Source organism: Eucyclogobius newberryi, unplaced genomic scaffold (assembly GCF_026437365.1).
Source record: "Eucyclogobius newberryi isolate DKJ021-1_F unplaced genomic scaffold, fEucNew1.0.hap1 SCAF_15, whole genome shotgun sequence".
Classification (NCBI taxonomy): domain Eukaryota; kingdom Metazoa; phylum Chordata; class Actinopteri; order Gobiiformes; family Gobiidae; genus Eucyclogobius; species Eucyclogobius newberryi.
In genome coordinates this window covers 34,573,643-34,592,624 of record NW_027315779.1, presented here as the reverse complement: position 1 = coordinate 34,592,624, position 18,982 = coordinate 34,573,643, and the positions used below count along the sequence as shown (strand labels likewise).

General features: G+C 52.5%; 1 protein-coding gene across 1 annotated transcript in view; it reads right to left on the bottom strand.

The window, feature by feature from the left end:
* LOC140361268 (unconventional myosin-VIIa-like) overlaps positions 1-18,982 on the bottom strand; it is a 247,547-nt gene that overhangs the window by 122,964 nt on the left and 105,601 nt on the right. The window contains exons 15-20 of the mRNA XM_072447021.1: positions 12,749-12,790; positions 11,450-11,587; positions 6,734-6,892; positions 6,074-6,166; positions 5,910-6,004; positions 511-595 (exon numbers count right to left, since the gene is read on the bottom strand). Of these exons, the coding sequence (XP_072303122.1) occupies positions 511-595; positions 5,910-6,004; positions 6,074-6,166; positions 6,734-6,892; positions 11,450-11,587; positions 12,749-12,790 (612 nt within the window). The remainder of the gene's footprint in view (positions 1-510; positions 596-5,909; positions 6,005-6,073; positions 6,167-6,733; positions 6,893-11,449; positions 11,588-12,748; positions 12,791-18,982) is intronic.

Here is an 18,982-nt window from a genome sequence, read left to right as displayed (position 1 = left end):
GGTCATGATTCTACTGAAGTGTGCATGGGTCATGATTCTACTGAAGTGTGCATGGGTCATGATTCTACTGAAGTGTATATGGGTCATGATTCTACTGAAGTGTGCATGGGTCATGATTCTACTGAAGTGTGCATGGGTCATGATTCTACTGAAGTGTATATGGGTCATGATTCTACTGAAGTGTGCATGGGTCATGATTCTACTGAAGTGTGCATGGGTCATGATTCTACTGAAGTGTGCATGGGTCATGATTCTACTGAAGTGTGCATGGGTCATGATTCTACTGAAGTGTGCATGGGTCATGATTCTACTGAAGTGTGCATGGGTCATGATTCTACTGAAGTGTGCATGGGTCATGATTCTACTGAATTGTGCATGGGTCATGATTCTACTGAAGTGTGCATGGGTCATGATTCTACTGAAGTGTGCATGGGTCATGATTCTACTGAAGTGTATATGGGTCATGATTCTACTGAATTGTGCATGGGTCATGATTCTACGATGACTGACCTTGCAGAAGTTCCTCTTGCACCTGAAGCCCCTCCACACTTTCTGGATAACTGTGGCTGCAAGACGTTTCCTCAGGAATGTTGTTCTGGAAAAATGGATAGAAGAAACAGACGTGAGTGGAGAGGCCCCTCTGGTCCGTGTGAAGTGTGAGGAGCCGCATGAAATATAAAGAGTTTGGATTTTTATGAGTTTAAAAAAGGTAAATCCTACAGATTTGCGTGAGCCTGAAACAACAAGACACATGTTCTGTCAATCCAGCTGTCACTACAACATAAATATGAAGCCATTTCAGGAAATATGTACGGAAAGAACATAGAATCTAGAGTCATGTACGGGTTCATAATGCAGTAATAGAACTGTAATACATTAGAATCTCCTCTCCTTGAACCGACACCTTAACGTGGTGGAGGGGTTTGAGTGCCCGAATGATCCCGGGAGCTATGTTGTCGGGGGCTTCATGCCCCTTGTAGGGTCTCCCAAGGCAAACAGGTCCTAGGTGACGGGTCAGACAAAGATCGGTTCAGAAGCCCTCTATGATGACAACAAGAACAAGGCAGTTTACGTTGCCCGGATCGGCGTCACCGGGGCCCCATCCTGGAGCCAGGCCTGGGATGGGTGCTCCATGGCGAGCGCCTGGTGGCCGGGTCTTACCCCACGGGGCCCGGCCGGGCACAGCCCGAAAGAGCGACGTGGGGCCGCCCTCCCATGGGCCCACCACCCGCAGGAGGATCCATAAGGGGCCGGTGCAGAGAGATCTGGGCGGCAGTCGACGGCAGGGGCCTCGGCGACCAGATCTCCAGACACAGAGACTAACTCTGGGGACATGGAATGTCACCTCGCTGGGGGGGAAAGAGCCTGAGCTTGTGCGGGAGGTTGAGCGATACCGACTAGATATAGTCGGCCTCACCTCCATGCACAGTTTGGGCTCTGGAACCATCTCCTCGAGAGGGGCTGGACGCTCCACTTCTCTGGTGTTGCCCGCGGGGAGAGGCGGCGGGCTGGTGTGGGCTTGCTTATAGCCTCTCAGCTCAGCCGTCACGTGTTGGAGTTTACCCCGGTGAACGAGAGGGTCGCGTCCCTCCGCCTTCGGGTGGGGGACAGGTCTCTCACTGTTGTGGCGGCCTACGGGCCGAACAGTAGTGCAGAGTACCCGGCCTTCTTGGAGTCCTTGGGAGGGGTACTGGACAGTGCACCGACCGGGGACTCCGTTGTTCTACTGGGCAATGACAGTGACACCTGGAGAGGGATGATCGGGAAGAACGGTTTCCCTGATCTGAACCCGAGCGGTGTTCGGTTATTGGACTTCTGTGCTAGCCACGGATTGTCCATAACGAACACCATGTTCAAGCACAAGGGTGTCCATCAGTGCACATGGCACCAGGACACCCTAGGCCGGAGGTCAATGATGGACTTTGTTGTCGTGTCATCTGACCTCCGGCCGCGTGTCTTGGACACTCGGGTGAAGAAAGGGGCAGAGTTGTCACCCGATCACCACCTGGTGGCGAGTTGGATCCGCTGGCGGAGGAGCGCATTGTGAGGGTCTGTTGGGAACGTCTAGTGGAGCCCTCTGTCAGTAGGGTATTCAACTCGCACCTCCGGGAGAGCTTCTCCCATGTCCCGGGGCAGGTTGGGGACATTGAGTCCGAGTGGACCATGTTCTCCACCTCCATTGTTGATGCGGCTGCTCGGAGTTGTGGTCGCAAGGTCTCCGGTGCCTGTCGTGGCGGCAACCCGCGAACCCGGTGGTGGACACCGGAAGTAAGGGATGCCGTCAGACTGAAGAAGGAGGCCTATCAGGCCACTCTGGCTTGTAGGTCTCCGGAGGTCATCGACGGGTATCGGCAGGCCAAGCGAGCCGCGGCTCGTGCTGTCGCAGAGGCAAAAACCCGGGCCTGGGAGGAGTTCGGGGAGGCCATGGAGGAGGACTATCGGTCGGCACCAAAGAAATTCTGGCAAACCGTCCGGCGCCTCAGGAGGGGGAAGCAGTGTCTCACCAATACCGTTTACGGTGCGGGTGGAGACCTGCTGACCTTGACTGGGGATGTCGTTGGACGGTGGAAGGAATACTTTGAAGATCTCCTTAATCCCTCAGTCACGTCTTCTGAAGAGGAAGTAGAGACCGGGGACTCGGAGGCTGGCTCATCCATCACCCAAGCTGAAGTCACTGAGGTTGTTCGCAAACTCCTCGGTGGCAGGGCTCAGGGGGTGGGTGAGATCCGCCCTGAGTACCTAAAGTATCTGGATGTTGTAGGACTGTCTTGGTTGACACGTCTCTGCAACATCGCGTGGCGTTCGGGGACCGTGCCTCTGGACTGGCAGACCGGGGTGGTGGTCCCTCTGTTCAAGAAGGGGGACCGGAGGGTGTGTTCCAACTGCAGAGGGATCACACTCCTCAGTCTACCGGGTAAGGTCTATTCCAAGGTACTGGAGAGGAGAATCCGACCGATAGTCGAACCTCGGATTCAGGAGGAGCAGAGTGGTTTTCGTCAAGGTTGTGGAACACTGGACCAGCTCTATACCCTCCATCGGGTGCTCGAGGGCGCATGGGAGTTTGCCCAACCAGTCCACATGTGCTTTGTGGATCTGGAGAAGGCTTTCGACCGTGTCCCTCGGGGTTTCGTTTGGGGGGTGTTCCGGGAGTACGGGGTCCGGGGCCCTTTGCTCAGGGAGATGTGGCTAAAGCTACTGAGCTGTGTTCGCATTGCTGGCAGTAAGTCAGACCAGTTCCCAGTGCATGTTGGACTCCGCCAGGGCTGCCCTTTGTCACCGGTTCTGTTCATAATTTTTATGGACAGAATTTCTAGGCGCAGTCAGGGGTCGGAGGGTGTGGTCTGGGGTCGGAGGGTGTCCGGTTTGGGGACCACAGGATCTCATCTCTGCTGTTTGCAGACGATGTTGTCCTGATGGCTCCATCAAACCGGACCTGCAGCTGCACTGGGACGGTTTGCAGCCGAGTGTGAAGCGGCTGGGATGAGAATCAGCACCTCCACCGGGAAGAGGCCCCGGGGAAGACCCAGGACACGCTGGAGAGACTATGTCTCTCGGCTGGCCTGGGAACGCCTCGGGATCCCCCGGAGGAGTTAGAGGAAGTGTCTGGGGAGTAGGAAGTCTGGGAGTCCCTGGTTAGACTGCTGCCCCCGCGACCCGGCCCCGGATAAAGCGGCAGAAGATGGATGGATGGACATTAGAATCTCACACTGCTTTGAGTTTCATCCTGAAATGACCCTGCCTTTGTTTATCTGTTATAACTAATATTCTAATCCAATAGTTCTTATTATTGTTCATTATTGTATGTTGCACTGAATCACAAAGACAAGTTAGCTAAACTAAGCTAAGCTAAGCTAAGCTAAGCTATGGGACAAAGACATTCCAAAGCCTCAAGCGAACTTCTCCCAGAACTAAGAATTCTGTGTCCGTTTTTAAACGTGATTGATGCTGCATCAGGACGCACAGGCCCGTCTCCTCAGGACGCACAGGCCCGTCTCTTCAGGACGCACAGGCCCGTCTCCTCAGGACGCACAGGCCCGTCTCCTCAGGACGCACAGGCCCGTCTCTTCAGGACGCACAGGCCCGTCTCCTCAGGACACACAGGCCCGTCTCCTCAGGACGCACAGGCCCGTCTCTTCAGGACGCACAGGCCCGTCTCTTCAGGACGCACAGGCCCGTCTCCTCAGGACGCACAGGCCCGTCTCCTCAGGACGCACAGGCCCGTCTCTTCAGGACGCACAGGCCCGTCTCCTCAGGACGCACAGGCCCGTCTCCTCAGGACGCACAGGCCCGTCTCTTCAGGACGCAGAGGCCCGTCTCCTCAGGACGCACAGGCCCGTCTCCTCAGGACGCACAGGCCCGTCTCTTCAGGACGCACAGGCCCGTCTCCTCAGGACGCACAGGCCCGTCTCCTCAGGACGCACAGGCCCGTCTCTTCAGGACGCACAAGCCCGTCTCCTCAGGACGCACAGGCCCGTCTCCTCAGGACGCACAGGCCCGTCTCCTCAGGACGCACAGGCCCGTCTCCTCAGGACGCACAGGCCCGTCTCCTCAGGACGCACAGGCCCGTCTCTTCAGGACGCACAGGCCCGTCTCCTCAGGACGCACAGGCCCGTCTCCTCAGGACGCACAGGCCCGTCTCCTCAGGACGCACAGGCCCGTCTCCTCAGGACGCACAGGCCCGTCTCCTCAGGACGCACAAGCCCGTCTCCTCAGGACGCACAGGCCCGTCTCCTCAGGACGCACAGGCCCGTCTCCTCAGGACGCACAGGCCCGTCTCCTCAGGACGCACAGGCCCGTCTCCTCAGGACGCACAGGCCCGTCTCCTCAGGACGCACAGGCCCGTCTCCTCAGGACGCACAGGCCCGTCTCCTCAGGACGCACAGGCCCGTCTCCTCAGGACGCACAGGCCCGTCTCTTCAGGACGCACAGGCCCGTCTCCTCAGGACGCACAAGCCCGTCTCCTCAGGACGCACAGGCCCGTCTCCTCAGGACGCACAGGCCCGTCTCCTCAGGACGCACAGGCCCGTCTCCTCAGGACGCACAGGCCCGTCTCCTCAGGATCACAGCTTCTGGTTCTGTTCGTATGAATGCACTTCACAGGCTGAATTTCATCTTAGAGTTAACTCTAGCACACACCTAGATAGATCAAGAACATCATGTCTAGTGTTTTCCATCTGTTATCAACTCATTTGCATATTCCTAATTCATCTTTATCTGTTTAATTATTTGGTCATTAAATCTTCATAACCCACATTTGGTAAAGTGTTCCTTCATTTCCAGAAAAGGGGTCAATGTCACGGTTACATTCTCACAAACCTTCAGATCAACGAGCAAATCCATAATTAATCAATTAATTAATTAATTAATTTAGATATTTGATCATAGAGTTGTTAAATGCAGATTATACGGCTGGTGCCCCAATTTACTCTTAAAATATTATATCAAACATGACACATTTATGCAGTGTGTCATGTTTGATATCTTGAACAATTCTTTAATTATCATCAACCTTGAATGCCCCGCCCTCTTTCTCAAGTGGGAGGACCCTCATAACCTGACATATACTGGTGCAGCCTGTGCGAGATGCACAAGCAAAGTATATAACCCTACAATTTTGATGACCTTTACATCATTTTATGTGAACTACACGCTATTTAAAAAATAGCTCGTCAGCGTCCTGCGCAAAATTATAATGGGATGGAAATATTTATCTCCTACGTTACACCAGTCATTTGTAACATCATGTAAAGCCAGGGTTGGTGGGCAGCCCTCCCACTGAAAGGTTGTGAGGGCCCTCTATCACTGCTTGCAGTTTTAATTCTTTCCGTGTATCATTTTGTACTTTAGAAACATCCTGTGATGTATGAACGTATCATAGAGGTGAATGACATGGTGGAAGCCTCCAGTACCTCTCCCTGTGTCCTCTCACAGACTTCTGTATGAGGATGACTTTGTCTGTGATGCCTTTGTCCCTCTCCATCTCCAGCTGCATGTCGTGATGGTCCTACAGGCACACGCTCGGTTATTACCAATTCACAGAAACAAATGTTATAAGCGAAGGGTCCAGTCCAACTTTTAGAAAAATCTTTGTCTTCCCAATCTGCCAGTCTCCATGTTTGCCCAGTCTGGCCAGGACGATCTGCCTGCACGTCCCTCGCAGATCATCCTGGGAAGGGAAATGAAAGTATGAGAATGAATGAGTATTCTGATCGTATAAATACCATCAGTATTTTATGCTTGTTGTACATCTCATGTTTTAGAACTTAAAATAATGTATTCATCACACGATATGAGGGTTTGGTGTTAGCACTCCTGTTGGCAGCGGGGTAAGTTAGCATGGCCAAATAAACCAAAACTAGGCTGATGTGTTAATGTAAACACGCAGTCGTAATGAATGCAGTTTGATGATTTTCTGAGGCTCTGAGAAAGAGGACTTAATGAAGATAAATACAGCAGGAATGTTTATTGATGAGGGAACTATGTTACAACATGGTTTGAATCTCAAAAAAACATATAAATGTCCTTTAAATATGTCATAGGTATCTCCAACACTACAGCAGAACTCCCTCAGCTTCTCCATCTCCTCTTCTTCTACACCACCAGTGTTTAGATCCTGGGAGATATTCATGGTCCGGGTTTAGTCTCTGTTTAGTCCTAATATTGATGAGTGTTTGAAGCCGAAGATGCTCGTAGTTGTAACATTGTTGCTGTGAGATAAAGGAGGAGGAGTTACCTGTATGTGGGCGGGCTTGACTCCCGGCAGGAGCACCCGGTAACGCTCAACAAACTCTGAAAATGTGTATCGGATGGGGTACCCGCCCCTCCTGATCCGAATGGTCTCCATCATCCCCGAGTAGCGGAGCTGGCGGATGCACAGCTCTCTGTCAAACAACTGCAGACACATGATGTGGTCATAATGTTATCGTGACTATTTCCACTTCTGTTTCTCAATATGTGGCAGATATATTTTCATTCGCACATATGTATGTAATAAACATTGTGTAGTAGTGTTTGGACTCCTACTTCAGTAATATTTAGTTTAAAGTAACAAAACTCTTACTTAAGGTAAAGGTTTTGGTTCCTCTTTGGTGCCACAGTGCAACCCAAAAGAGCAATACTGGGCAATATGAGCACAAAAAAGCAACACAATTATGATTTTCTTCTATCCTTTATTAAAACTGTGTCCAATTGTGGGTTGGCTTAGTTTTGTCCAAAGAAAATCAAGATTTCAAGACAAAACAAACATTTTTTCCCTCCCAGTTTCTAAAAAATGAAAACATAATTGTGCATATGTGCACAGACTTAGATCACTTCGGTTGCTTAACTGCGAGCCATCTTCAGAACTGTCACTGGCATTGGTGTGGGGTCACATGGTCACATGGTCACATGGTCACATGGTCAGCCTGCTGCTCTGTTGGCATGTGGCTCTGTCATCATGGTGTTCTCTGACCCAATGACCCCGTCCCAGGTCCGTGAGTCTGACCTTCACAATACAGTGACAGATCTGAAGATGGCTTGCACTTAAGGTAATAAAACATCCTAAATTGAAGAACCTAAGTCTGCAGATATATCTTAAGAAGACAAAATGAACATTGATTGAGTAATTCTTTCCAATGTTAAAAAAAAGAAAAGATTTATAATAAAGTCAGCATAAACAATGAGCAATCTCTGACGCTAAGTCGCTCAATCGCCTGTTTGGATTTCCTATTTGGCGTCAAAGATGGAGGATTTGTAAAACCGTGGACGAATGCTTGATGACATTGAGCGTGGTTTCCCGCTCTGACTTTGGAACAAGCGCATCGCACTTTGGCAGATCTGTTCTCATGTGTTTCTGTGAAGTCAAGCATGAGGTTCACAGAATGTTCTTGAAGAGCCATTTCAACACTGAAAAAAGTGAATCGTGATATTTCCGGGGATTCCAACTGCGTAAATAATCCTCTTCTCTACATCAGAGGATCTAACTTTGTTTATCATGTTCATGGAGCATTTACAGGTATTTACTGCAGACTTTTTGTCACTCCCGTTCTCCGCTCTCTCCACTCTCTCCCCATCAAGCGGCGCATAAACTTCATAATACTCCTCCTCACCTTCAAAGCTCTTCACCACCTTGCCCCCCCCTACCTGTCTGACCTCCTCATCCCCCACCGCCCCACCCGAGCTCTCCGATCCTCCTCCTCTCTCACCCTGACTGCACCAACATCCCGACTCAAAACTTTTGGCGACAGAGCATTCTCCCGAACAGCACCCCGACTCTGGAACTCCCTCCCCCAACCTGTCCGCCACTCTCCCTCACTCACAACATTCAAATCCCGCCTAAAAACATACCTCTTCACCCAAGCCTATGACCTCCCCTACCCCTAGCCTCCTCTACCCCATTGCCTACTCTTCTACCCCCTGTTACATCCCCATCTTTTTCTCTCTACTTCTTCTGTCTTGTTCATTTTATCTGTATATTAATGTGTTCTGTACGTGTTGTCCCCCCTGTCTGTAAATACCCCCCCCTTTTTTATATATGTTCAGCGTCTTTGGGTTACTGAAAAGCGCTATATAAATAAAGTTATTATTATTATTATTTTGTGGACAATGAAATGGCTGCATTCACTTGATTACAGTATTATAGTAGTAGTATAAGTCCTCAATGGTGATAACTATTGTATGTTTATTATTTGTAGAGTACTTGAGTTGTTACTGCCACATCTGTTGTAACATGGAATATATGTTTGTGTGTTTCACACCGTTTAGTTTGAGTGAGTGACGGGACTTTGGATTTGAGGAAATAGAACATCTAACACTTTCACCTCGTCCTGTCATGGATAAATATGGACTAACTCATAGTGACAAAACCCAACCCAAAGACAACTTGGTTAGAATTACTGGCTCTTTTTTTCTGGCAAAATTAAATGTTTTTACATGTCAGACAAGTTATGCTGTCATATTATGAAGAAAGAGAGAGAGAGAGAGAGAGAGAGAGAGAGAGAGAGAGAGAGAGAGAAAAGTTACTTAGTTTAGCTTTAAGGGTGTGGGTGAGTCTAACTGGCCCTTTTGTTCCTTTGGTTTAGGACCCATGATTGAGACATAAACTAATTCTTGTGTATTGTCGTGTAAACCACTTCAACTGTGGTTAAAAGCACTCAATGACATCACAAGGTGGAACAGAGTATTTAGAGGTTTGGAGTAAACTCATTCTAATGTTATAGAGTGGAAGGTTTTCAGAGCCTCTTTGTTTCATGGCAAAAGTGAACATTGTGTTTCTCATTCATGTTCACAAATGTATTCAAAAAGAAAAACTGAAATATCACATGGTCAAAAGTATTCAGACCCTTTGCTCAGTAATAAGTGGAAGCTCTTTGGAGCTTTTACAGACATGAGTCTTCTTGTGTTTGTCACAGCTGGATTTGGGGCTGTTCTGCTGGATTTGGGGCTCCTCTGCTGGACTTGGGGCTCCTCTGCTGGACTTGGGGCTCCTCTGCTAGATTTGGGGCTCCTCTGCTGGACTTGGGGCTCCTCTGCTGGACTTGGGGCTCGGACTTGGGGCTCCTCTGCTAGATTTGGGGCTCCTCTGCTGGATTTGGGGCTCCTCTGCTGGACTTGGGGCTCCTCTGCTGGACTTGGGGCTCCTCTGCTAGATTTGGGGCTCCTCTGCTGGACTTGGGGCTCCTCTGCTGGACTTGGGGCTCCTCTGCTAGATTTGGGGCTCCTCTGCTGGACTTGGGGCTCCTCTGCTGGACTTGGGGCTCCTCTGCTGGACTTGGGGGGATTTGGGGCTCCTCTGCTGGACTTGGGGCTCCTCTGCTGGACTTGGGGCTCCTCTGCTGGACTTGGGGGGATTTGGGGCTCCTCTGCTGGACTTGGGGCTCCTCTGCTGGACTTGGGGCTCCTCTGCTGGACTTGGGGGGATTTGGGGCTCCTCTGCTGGACTTGGGGCTCCTCTGCTGGACTTGGGGCTCCTCTGCTGGACTTGGGGGGATTTGGGGCTCCTCTGCTGGACTTGGGGCTCCTCTGCTGGACTTGGGGCTCCTCTGCTGGACTTGGGGGGATTTGGGGCTCCTCTGCTGGACTTGGGGCTCCTCTGCTGTTCTTCTTGCAGATCCTCTCTAGTTCAGGTTGGATGGTGCTCAGTTGCGTTTAGGTCAGGGCTCTGACTGGACAAGAATGGTCAGAGTTGTTCCGACGCTGTGTGCTTAGGGTCATTGACCAATCTGAGGTCCTGAACTTTCTGGAAGAGGTTTTCTTCCAGGATATATCTGTATTTGGCCACATTCATCAACCATTGGTCTTGATGCTGCCACCACCATGTTTCACTGTTGGGATTGTATCGTGCAGGTGATGAGCAGTGTCTGGTTTTCTCCACACAACGCTTAGAATGAACGCCAACATGTTCTCCCATCTCTGCTGCATCTCTGGAGCTCAGCCACAGTGATCTTTGGGTTCTTCTTTACCTCTCACCAAGGCTCTTCTCCCACCATTGCCCAGTTTGGCTGGACAGCCAAGTTGAGGAAGAGTTCTGGCCGTCCAAAACGTCTTCCATTTAAGGATTATGGACGCCACTGTGCTCTTAGGAACATTGAGTGCTGCAGAAATTCTTTTGTAACCTTGGCCAGATCTGTGCCTTGTTTCTGAGCTCCTTGGGCAGTTTCTCTGACCTCATGATTCTCATTTGCTCTGCCTGACATGCGCTGTGAGCTGTAAGGTCTTATACAGACAGTGCCTTTCCTAATCACTTTAATTAAACACCGCTGGACTCCAATGAAGGAATAGAACCATCGTCAGGAGGGTCAGAAGAAATGGAAAGCATTTGAGTTAAATATGAGTGTCACAGTAAAGGGTCTGAATACTTGTGACCACGTGATATTACAAACTGTTTGTTTGTTTGTTTGTTGATATGTTGGATGAGCGAGGGAACATCACGTCACATTCTGGAGCTCCACAGTCAAAGCCAAACCATGTTCTGGAAGTACATTTGCCATTCATTTACCCCAAAAGTAATATTAATAGTCTAAATGCGAATGTGGAATGTGAATATTAATGTCATAACGCAGTTGTTTTAATAACTTACTGATGTATAAAGTTTCAGAAACAGGGTAAATCATAGGCATTATTAGTTACCACATTGTCCAGGGGGAAAATAAAGAGGAAATGTACTTGGAGAACTTTGAAGCTGTCACAGTTGAGCTTCATTTTAGCAAATGGCCGCAATGAAACAAAGGGTCTGAATACTTTATATATACTACACTGTAGGACCTTTACATGTCTGTGTGAGGGACAGTGATGAGTGCTGAAATGTATTCACTCTCAGGAACTTGTCCAGGTGACATAAAGATATTTTCATGTGAGATAGAACCTACCTGGAAGAGTGAGGGACACACACATGTTATGATTTAACCCATTCGTGCGACACTTAAGACGGTGTAAAAGTGACAGTGGAAGTCAGATAGACATAGATTGGTACCATGGGCTTCTTGTGCTCGTTGGGTTTGATGCAGCGGACAAAGAACGGCTGGCACACGCTCAGAGTCCTCATGAGCAGCTCCAGGGAGCGCTTGAACTGACTGCTCAGAGTGGGCGAGCGCTTCCTGGTTTCCACGCCCTGTGAGGCGGGGCAAACACAGCCGAGTTTACAGACAAACATGCACTGAAAGCATCGCTCTATATGTATTCATTAGAGGGATTTGTTGTTTAGCTAAACTCTACAACATCTGTCACTGCGTTTGTCTATTTTAAAAAGAAAGTTGAATTGAAATTGAATTCAATTGAATCTTTCTTGAATTTACAGTAATCCAGAAAAGACTAGAACATGACGAAACTAAACACAAAGATAAGTCACATTATTGGACTTAAATACATATAGAAATTCTACAACCTTTTTAAAGTGTATTCTTCTATTTATTTAAGTCCAATATTATGATTTTGCTCGAATAGAAATAATTAGATTACATCATTTGAAAGTATGAGATATGTTGGATGAGGGAATGAACCTTTACATCAAAGCCAAACAATGTTCTGGAAGTATCTTCATTTCACCAAAAAGTAAGAATAAAAGTCAAAATGATCTGTGATTACTAATGTCATAAAACACTTTTACAATTGTTTTAAAAATAAATGTTTAAGGTACCGATTCATAAAGTGTCAGAAACAGGCTAAATAAAAGGCATTATTAGTTAGCACTTTGTCTAAAATAAATGTACTTCCAGAAGTTTGAAGCGGTCACAGTTGAGCTTCATTATGAACTCAACTACTTGATACAGACCATAGTCTAGATAACTGCCCATGAACATAACATTTTATTTGAATTAGTACCATTTAAAATACTCTGTCATCAGAATATTCACAATTGTGGAATTGACTGGCGACTGGAGGCAAAAATGAAGAGGATTCAATTAAAGGATGGAAAAACAAAATACAATGTTCAAGCTTCAAAATTGTATGTTAGCTTAGCAAAAAGGATTATTTTTGGTGTGTAATAAATCCGTAGTTAAAACGAAAAACGTCTTTGGGGTCAACATTTATTTCAAGAATGTATCCAGTAAAGCCTAAAAATCTGGATTTTACTCTCATAATGTCCTACTTTTTGTGTTGTGTGATATTTTTATCCCAGTTCCTCCACTAAAATCACATTATGTTACACTTCACTTTTGCCTCCGTCCCGTAATGAACTTTTAGTTTACACATGTCTCATGGCCACGCCCTCATCCGCCAGCACAGCAGGGTTAAGGAAAGACACGGACTAAAGGAAACAGCCTAAGTTTACCTTAGGAGCAGGAGTACTGGGCTGTTGATAGCCACAGAGAAACTGAGCAGAGAGAATAAGATTCAGAGGAGGAGGAGAGAGCAGAGGAGGAGAGAGAGCAGAGGAGGGAGAGAGAGCAGGAGAGAGCAGAGGGGGAGGAGAGAGCAGAGGAGGAGGAGAGAGCAGAGGAGGAGAGAGAGCAGAGGAGGGAGAGAGAGCAGGAGAGAGCAGAGGGGGAGGAGAGAGCAGAGGAGGAGGAGAGAGCAGAGGAGGAGGAGAGAGCAGAGGAGGAGAGAGAGCAGAGGAGGAGGAGAGAGAGCAGAGGAGGAGGAGAGAGCAGAGGAGGAGGAGAGCAGGAGAGAGCAGAGGGGGAGGAGAGAGCAGAGGAGGAGGAGAGAGCAGAGGAGGAGGAGAGAGCAGAGGAGGAGAGAGAGCAGGAGAGAGCAGAGGGGGAGGAGAGAGCAGAGGAGGAGGAGAGAGCAGAGGAGGAGGAGAGAGCAGAGGAGGAGAGAGAGCAGAGGAGGAGGAGAGAGAGCAGAGGAGGAGGAGAGCAGGAGAGAGCAGAGGGGGAGGAGAGAGCAGAGGAGGAGGAGAGAGCAGAGGAGGAGAGAGAGCAGAGGAGGAAGAGAGAGCAGGAGAGAGCAGAGGGGGAGGAGAGAGCAGAGGAGGAGGAGAGAGCAGAGGAGGAGGAGAGAGCAGAGGAGGAGAGAGAGCAGAGGAGGGAGAGAGAGCAGGAGAGAGCAGAGGGGGAGGAGAGAGCAGAGGAGGAGGAGAGAGCAGAGGAGGAGGAGAGAGCAGAGGAGGAGAGAGAGCAGAGGAGGAGGAGAGAGAGCAGGAGAGAGCAGAGGAGGAGGAGAGAGAGCAGAGGAGGAGGAGAGAGCAGAGGAGGAGGAGAGCAGGAGAGAGCAGAGGGGGAGGAGAGAGCAGAGGAGGAGGAGAGAGCAGAGGAGGAGAGAGAGCAGAGGAGGAAGAGAGAGCAGGAGAGAGCAGAGGGGGAGGAGAGAGCAGAGGAGGAGGAGAGAGCAAAGGAGGAGGAGAGAGCAGAGGAGGAGAGAGAGCAGAGGAGGGAGAGAGAGCAGGAGAGAGCAGAGGGGGAGGAGAGAGCAGAGGAGGAGGAGAGAGCAGAGGAGGAGAGAGAGCAGAGGAGGAGGAGAGAGAGCAGAGGAGGAGGAGAGAGCAGAGGAGGAGGAGAGAGCAGGAGAGAGCAGAGGGGGAGGAGAGAGCAGAGGAGGAGGAGAGAGCAGAGGAGGAGGAGAGAGCAGAGGAGGAGAGAGAGCAGAGGAGGAAGAGAGAGCAGGAGAGAGCAGAGGGGGAGGAGAGAGCAGAGGAGGAGGAGAGAGCAGAGGAGGTGGAGAGAGCAGAGGAGGAGAGAGAGCAGAGGAGGAGGAGAGAGAGCAGAGGAGGAGGAGAGAGCAGAGGAGGAGGAGAGCAGGAGAGAGCAGAGGGGGAGGAGAGAGCAGAGGAGGAGGAGAGAGCAGAGGAGGAGAGAGAGCAGAGGAGGAAGAGAGAGCAGGAGAGAGCAGAGGGGGAGGAGAGAGCAGAGGAGGAGGAGAGAGCAGAGGAGGAGGAGAGAGCAGAGGAGGAGAGAGAGCAGAGGAGGAGGAGAGAGAGCAGAGGAGGAGGAGAGAGCAGAGGAGGAGGAGAGAGCAGGAGAGAGCAGAGGGGGAGGAGAGAGCAGAGGAGGAGGAGAGAGCAGAGGAGGAGGAGAGAGCAGAGGAGGAGAGAGAGCAGAGGAGGAAGAGAGAGCAGGAGAGAGCAGAGGGGGAGGAGAGAGCAGAGGAGGAGAGAGCGCAGAGGAGGAGGAGAGAGAGCAGAGGAGGAGGAGAGAGCAGAGGAGGAGGAGAGCAGGAGAGAGCAGAGGGGGAGGAGAGAGCAGAGGAGGAGGAGAGAGCAGAGGAGGGGAGAGCAGAGGAGGTGGAGAGAGAGCAGAGGGGGAGGAGAGAACAGAGGAGAAGGAGAGAGCAGAGGAGGAGAGAGCAGAGGAGGTGGAGAGAGAGCAGAGGGGGAGGAGAGAACAGAGGAGGAGGAGAGAGCAGAGGAGGAGGAGAGAGCAGAGGAGGAGGAGAGAGAGCAGAGGAGGAGGAGAGAGCCGAGGAGGAGGAGAGCAGGAGAGAGCAGAGGGGGAGGAGAGAGCAGAGGAGGAGGAGAGAGCAGAGGAGGAGAGAGAGCAGAGGAGGAAGAGAGAGCAGGAGAGAGCAGAGGGGGAGGAGAGAGCAGAGGAGGAGGAGAGAGCAGAGGAGGAGAGAGAGCAGAGGAGGAGGAGAGAGAGCAGAGGAGGAGGAGAGAGCAGAGGAGGAGGAGAGCAGGAGAGAGCAGAGGGGGAGGAGAGAGCAGAGGAGGAGGAGAGAGCAGAGGAGGAGGAGAGAGCAGAGGAGGAGAGAGAGCAGAGGAGGAAGAGAGAGCAGGAGAGAGCAGAGGGGGAGGAGAGAGCAGAGGAGGAGGAGAGAGCAGAGGAGGAGGAGAGAGCAGAGGAGGAGAGAGAGCAGAGGAGGAGGAGAGAGAGCAGAGGAGGAGGAGAGAGCAGAGGAGGAGGAGAGCAGGAGAGAGCAGAGGGGGAGGAGAGAGCAGAGGAGGAGAGAGAGCAGAGGAGGAAGAGAGAGCAGGAGAGAGCAGAGGGGGAGGAGAGAGCAGAGGAGGAGGAGAGAGCAGAGGAGGAGGAGAGAGCAGAGGAGGAGAGAGAGCAGAGGAGGAGGAGAGAGAGCAGAGGAGGAGGAGAGAGCAGAGGAGGAGGAGAGAGCAGGAGAGAGCAGAGGGGGAGGAGAGAGCAGAGGAGGAGGAGAGAGCAGAGGAGGAGGAGAGAGCAGAGGAGGAGAGAGAGCAGAGGAGGAGGAGAGAGAGCAGAGGAGGAGGAGAGAGCAGAGGAGGAGGAGAGAGCAGGAGAGAGCAGAGGGGGAGGAGAGAGCAGAGGAGGAGGAGAGAGCAGAGGAGGAGGAGAGAGCAGAGGAGGAGAGAGGAGGAAGAGAGAGCAGGAGAGAGCAGAGGGGGAGGAGAGAACAGAGGAGGAGGAGAGAGCAGAGGAGGAGAGAGCAGAGGAGGTGGAGAGAGAGCAGAGGGGGAGGAGAGAACAGAGGAGGAGGAGAGAGCAGAGGAGGAGGAGAGAGCAGAGGAGGAGAGAGAGCAGAGGAGGAGGAGAGAGAGCAGAGGAGGAGGAGAGAGCAGAGGAGGAGGAGAGCAGGAGAGAGCAGAGGGGGAGGAGAGAGCAGAGGAGGGGGAGAGAGCAGAGGAGGAGAGAGAGCAGAGGAGGAAGAGAGAGCAGGAGAGAGCAGAGGGGGAGGAGAGAGCAGAGGAGGAGGAGAGAGCAGAGGAGGAGGAGAGAGCAGAGGAGGAGGAGAGAGCAGAGGAGGAGGAGAGAGCAGAGGAGGAGAGAGAGCAGAGGAGGAAGAGAGAGCAGGAGAGAGCAGAGGGGGAGGAGAGAGCAGAGGAGGAGAGAGAGCAGAGGAGGAGAGAGAGCAGAGGAGGAGGAGAGAGCAGAGGAGGAGGAGAGAGCAGAGGAGGAGAGAGAGCAGAGGAGGAGGAGAGAGAGCAGAGGAGGAGGAGAGAGCAGAGGAGGAGGAGAGAGCAGGAGAGAGCAGAGGGGGAGGAGAGAGCAGAGGAGGAGAGAGAGCAGAGGAGGAGGAGAGAGAGCAGAGGAGGAGGAGAGAGCAGAGGAGGAGGAGAGCAGGAGAGAGCAGAGGGGGAGGAGAGAGCAGAGGAGGAGAGAGAGCAGAGGAGGAAGAGAGAGCAGGAGAGAGCAGAGGGGGAGGAGAGAGCAGAGGAGGAGGAGAGAGCAGAGGAGGAGGAGAGAGCAGAGGAGGAGAGAGAGCAGAGGAGGAGGAGAGAGAGCAGAGGAGGAGGAGAGAGCAGAGGAGGAGGAGAGAGCAGGAGAGAGCAGAGGGGGAGGAGAGAGCAGAGGAGGAGGAGAGAGCAGAGGAGGAGGAGAGAGCAGAGGAGGAGAGAGAGCAGAGGAGGAGGAGAGAGAGCAGAGGAGGAGGAGAGAGCAGAGGAGGAGGAGAGAGCAGGAGAGAGCAGAGGGGGAGGAGAGAGCAGAGGAGGAGGAGAGAGCAGAGGAGGAGGAGAGAGCAGAGGAGGAGAGAGGAGGAAGAGAGAGCAGGAGAGAGCAGAGGGGGAGGAGAGAACAGAGGAGGAGGAGAGAGCAGAGGAGGAGAGAGCAGAGGAGGTGGAGAGAGAGCAGAGGGGGAGGAGAGAACAGAGGAGGAGGAGAGAGCAGAGGAGGAGGAGAGAGCAGAGGAGGAGAGAGAGCAGAGGAGGAGGAGAGAGAGCAGAGGAGGAGGAGAGAGCAGAGGAGGAGGAGAGCAGGAGAGAGCAGAGGGGGAGGAGAGAGCAGAGGAGGGGGAGAGAGCAGAGGAGGAGAGAGAGCAGAGGAGGAAGAGAGAGCAGGAGAGAGCAGAGGGGGAGGAGAGAGCAGAGGAGGAGGAGAGAGCAGAGGAGGAGGAGAGAGCAGAGGAGGAGGAGAGAGCAGAGGAGGAGGAGAGAGCAGAGGAGGAGAGAGAGCAGAGGAGGAAGAGAGAGCAGGAGAGAGCAGAGGGGGAGGAGAGAGCAGAGGAGGAGAGAGAGCAGAGGAGGAGAGAGAGCAGAGGAGGAGGAGAGAGCAGAGGAGGAGGAGAGAGCAGAGGAGGAGAGAGAGCAGAGGAGGAGGAGAGAGAGCAGAGGAGGAGGAGAGAGCAGAGGAGGAGGAGAGAGCAGGAGAGAGCAGAGGGGGAGGAGAGAGCAGAGGAGGAGGAGAGAGCAGAGGAGGAGGATAGAGCAGAGGAGGAGAGAGAGCAGAGGAGGAGGAGAGAGAGCAGAGGAGGAGGAGAGAGCAGAGGAGGAGGAGAGCAGGAGAGAGCAGAGGGGGAGGAGAGAGCAGAGGAGGAGGAGAGAGCAGAGGAGGAGAGAGAGCAGAGGAGGAAGAGAGAGCAGGAGAGAGCAGAGGGGGAGGAGAGAGCAGAGGAGGAGGAGAGAGCAGAGGAGGAGGAGAGAGCAGAGGAGGAGAGAGAGCAGAGGAGGAGGAGAGAGAGCAGAGGAGGAGGAGAGAGCAGAGGAGGAGGAGAGAGCAGGAGAGAGCAGAGGGGGAGGAGAGAGCAGAGGAGGAGGAGAGAGCAGAGGAGGAGAGAGAGCAGAGGAGGAGGAGAGAGAGCAGAGGAGGAGGAGAGAGCAGAGGAGGAGGAGAGAGCAGGAGAGAGCAGAGGGGGAGGAGAGAGCAGAGGAGGAGGAGAGAGCAGAGGAGGAGGAGAGAGCAGAGGAGGAGAGAGAGCAGAGGAGGAAGAGAGAGCAGGAGAGAGCAGAGGGGGAGGAGAGAACAGAGGAGGAGAGAGAGCAGAGGAGGAGGAGAGAGCAGAGGAGGAGAGAGAGCAGAGGAGGAGGAGAGAGAGCAGAGGAGGAGGAGAGAGCAGAGGAGGAGGAGAGCAGGAGAGAGCAGAGGGGGAGGAGAGAGCAGAGGAGGGGGAGAGAGCAGAGGAGGAGAGAGAGCAGAGGAGGAAGAGAGAGCAGGAGAGAGCAGAGGGGGAGGAGAGAGCAGAGGAGGAGAGAGAGCAGAGGAGGGAGAGAGAGCAGGAGAGAGCAGAGGGGGAGGAGAGAGCAGAGGAGGAGGAGAGAGCAGAGGAGGAGGAGAGAGCAGAGGAGGAGAGAGAGCAGAGGAGGAGGAGAGAGAGCAGAGGAGGAGGAGAGAGCAGAGGAGGAGGAGAGCAGGAGAGAGCAGAGGGGGAGGAGAGAGCAGAGGAGGAGGAGAGAGCAGAGGAGGAGAGAGAGCAGAGGAGGAAGAGAGAGCAGGAGAGAGCAGAGGGGGAGGAGAGAGCAGAGGAGGAGGAGAGAGCAGAGGAGGAGGAGAGAGCAGAGGAGGAGAGAGAGCAGAGGAGGGAGAGAGAGCAGGAGAGAGCAGAGGGGGAGGAGAGAGCAGAGGAGGAGGAGAGAGCAGAGGAGGAGAGAGAGAGCAGAGGAGGAGGAGAGAGAGCAGAGGAGGAGGAGAGAGCAGAGGAGGAGGAGAGCAGGAGAGAGCAGAGGGGGAGGAGAGAGCAGAGGAGGAGGAGAGAGCAGAGGAGGAGAGAGAGCAGAGGAGGAAGAGAGAGCAGGAGAGAGCAGAGGGGGAGGAGAGAGCAGAGGAGGAGGAGAGAGCAGAGGAGGAGGAGAGAGCAGAGGAGGAAAGAGAGAGCAGAGGAGGGAGAGAGAGCAGGAGAGAGCAGAGGGGGAGGAGAGAGCAGAGGAGGAGGAGAGAGCAGAGGAGGAGGAGAGAGCAGAGGAGGAGAGAGAGCAGAGGAGGAGGAGAGAGAGCAGAGGAGG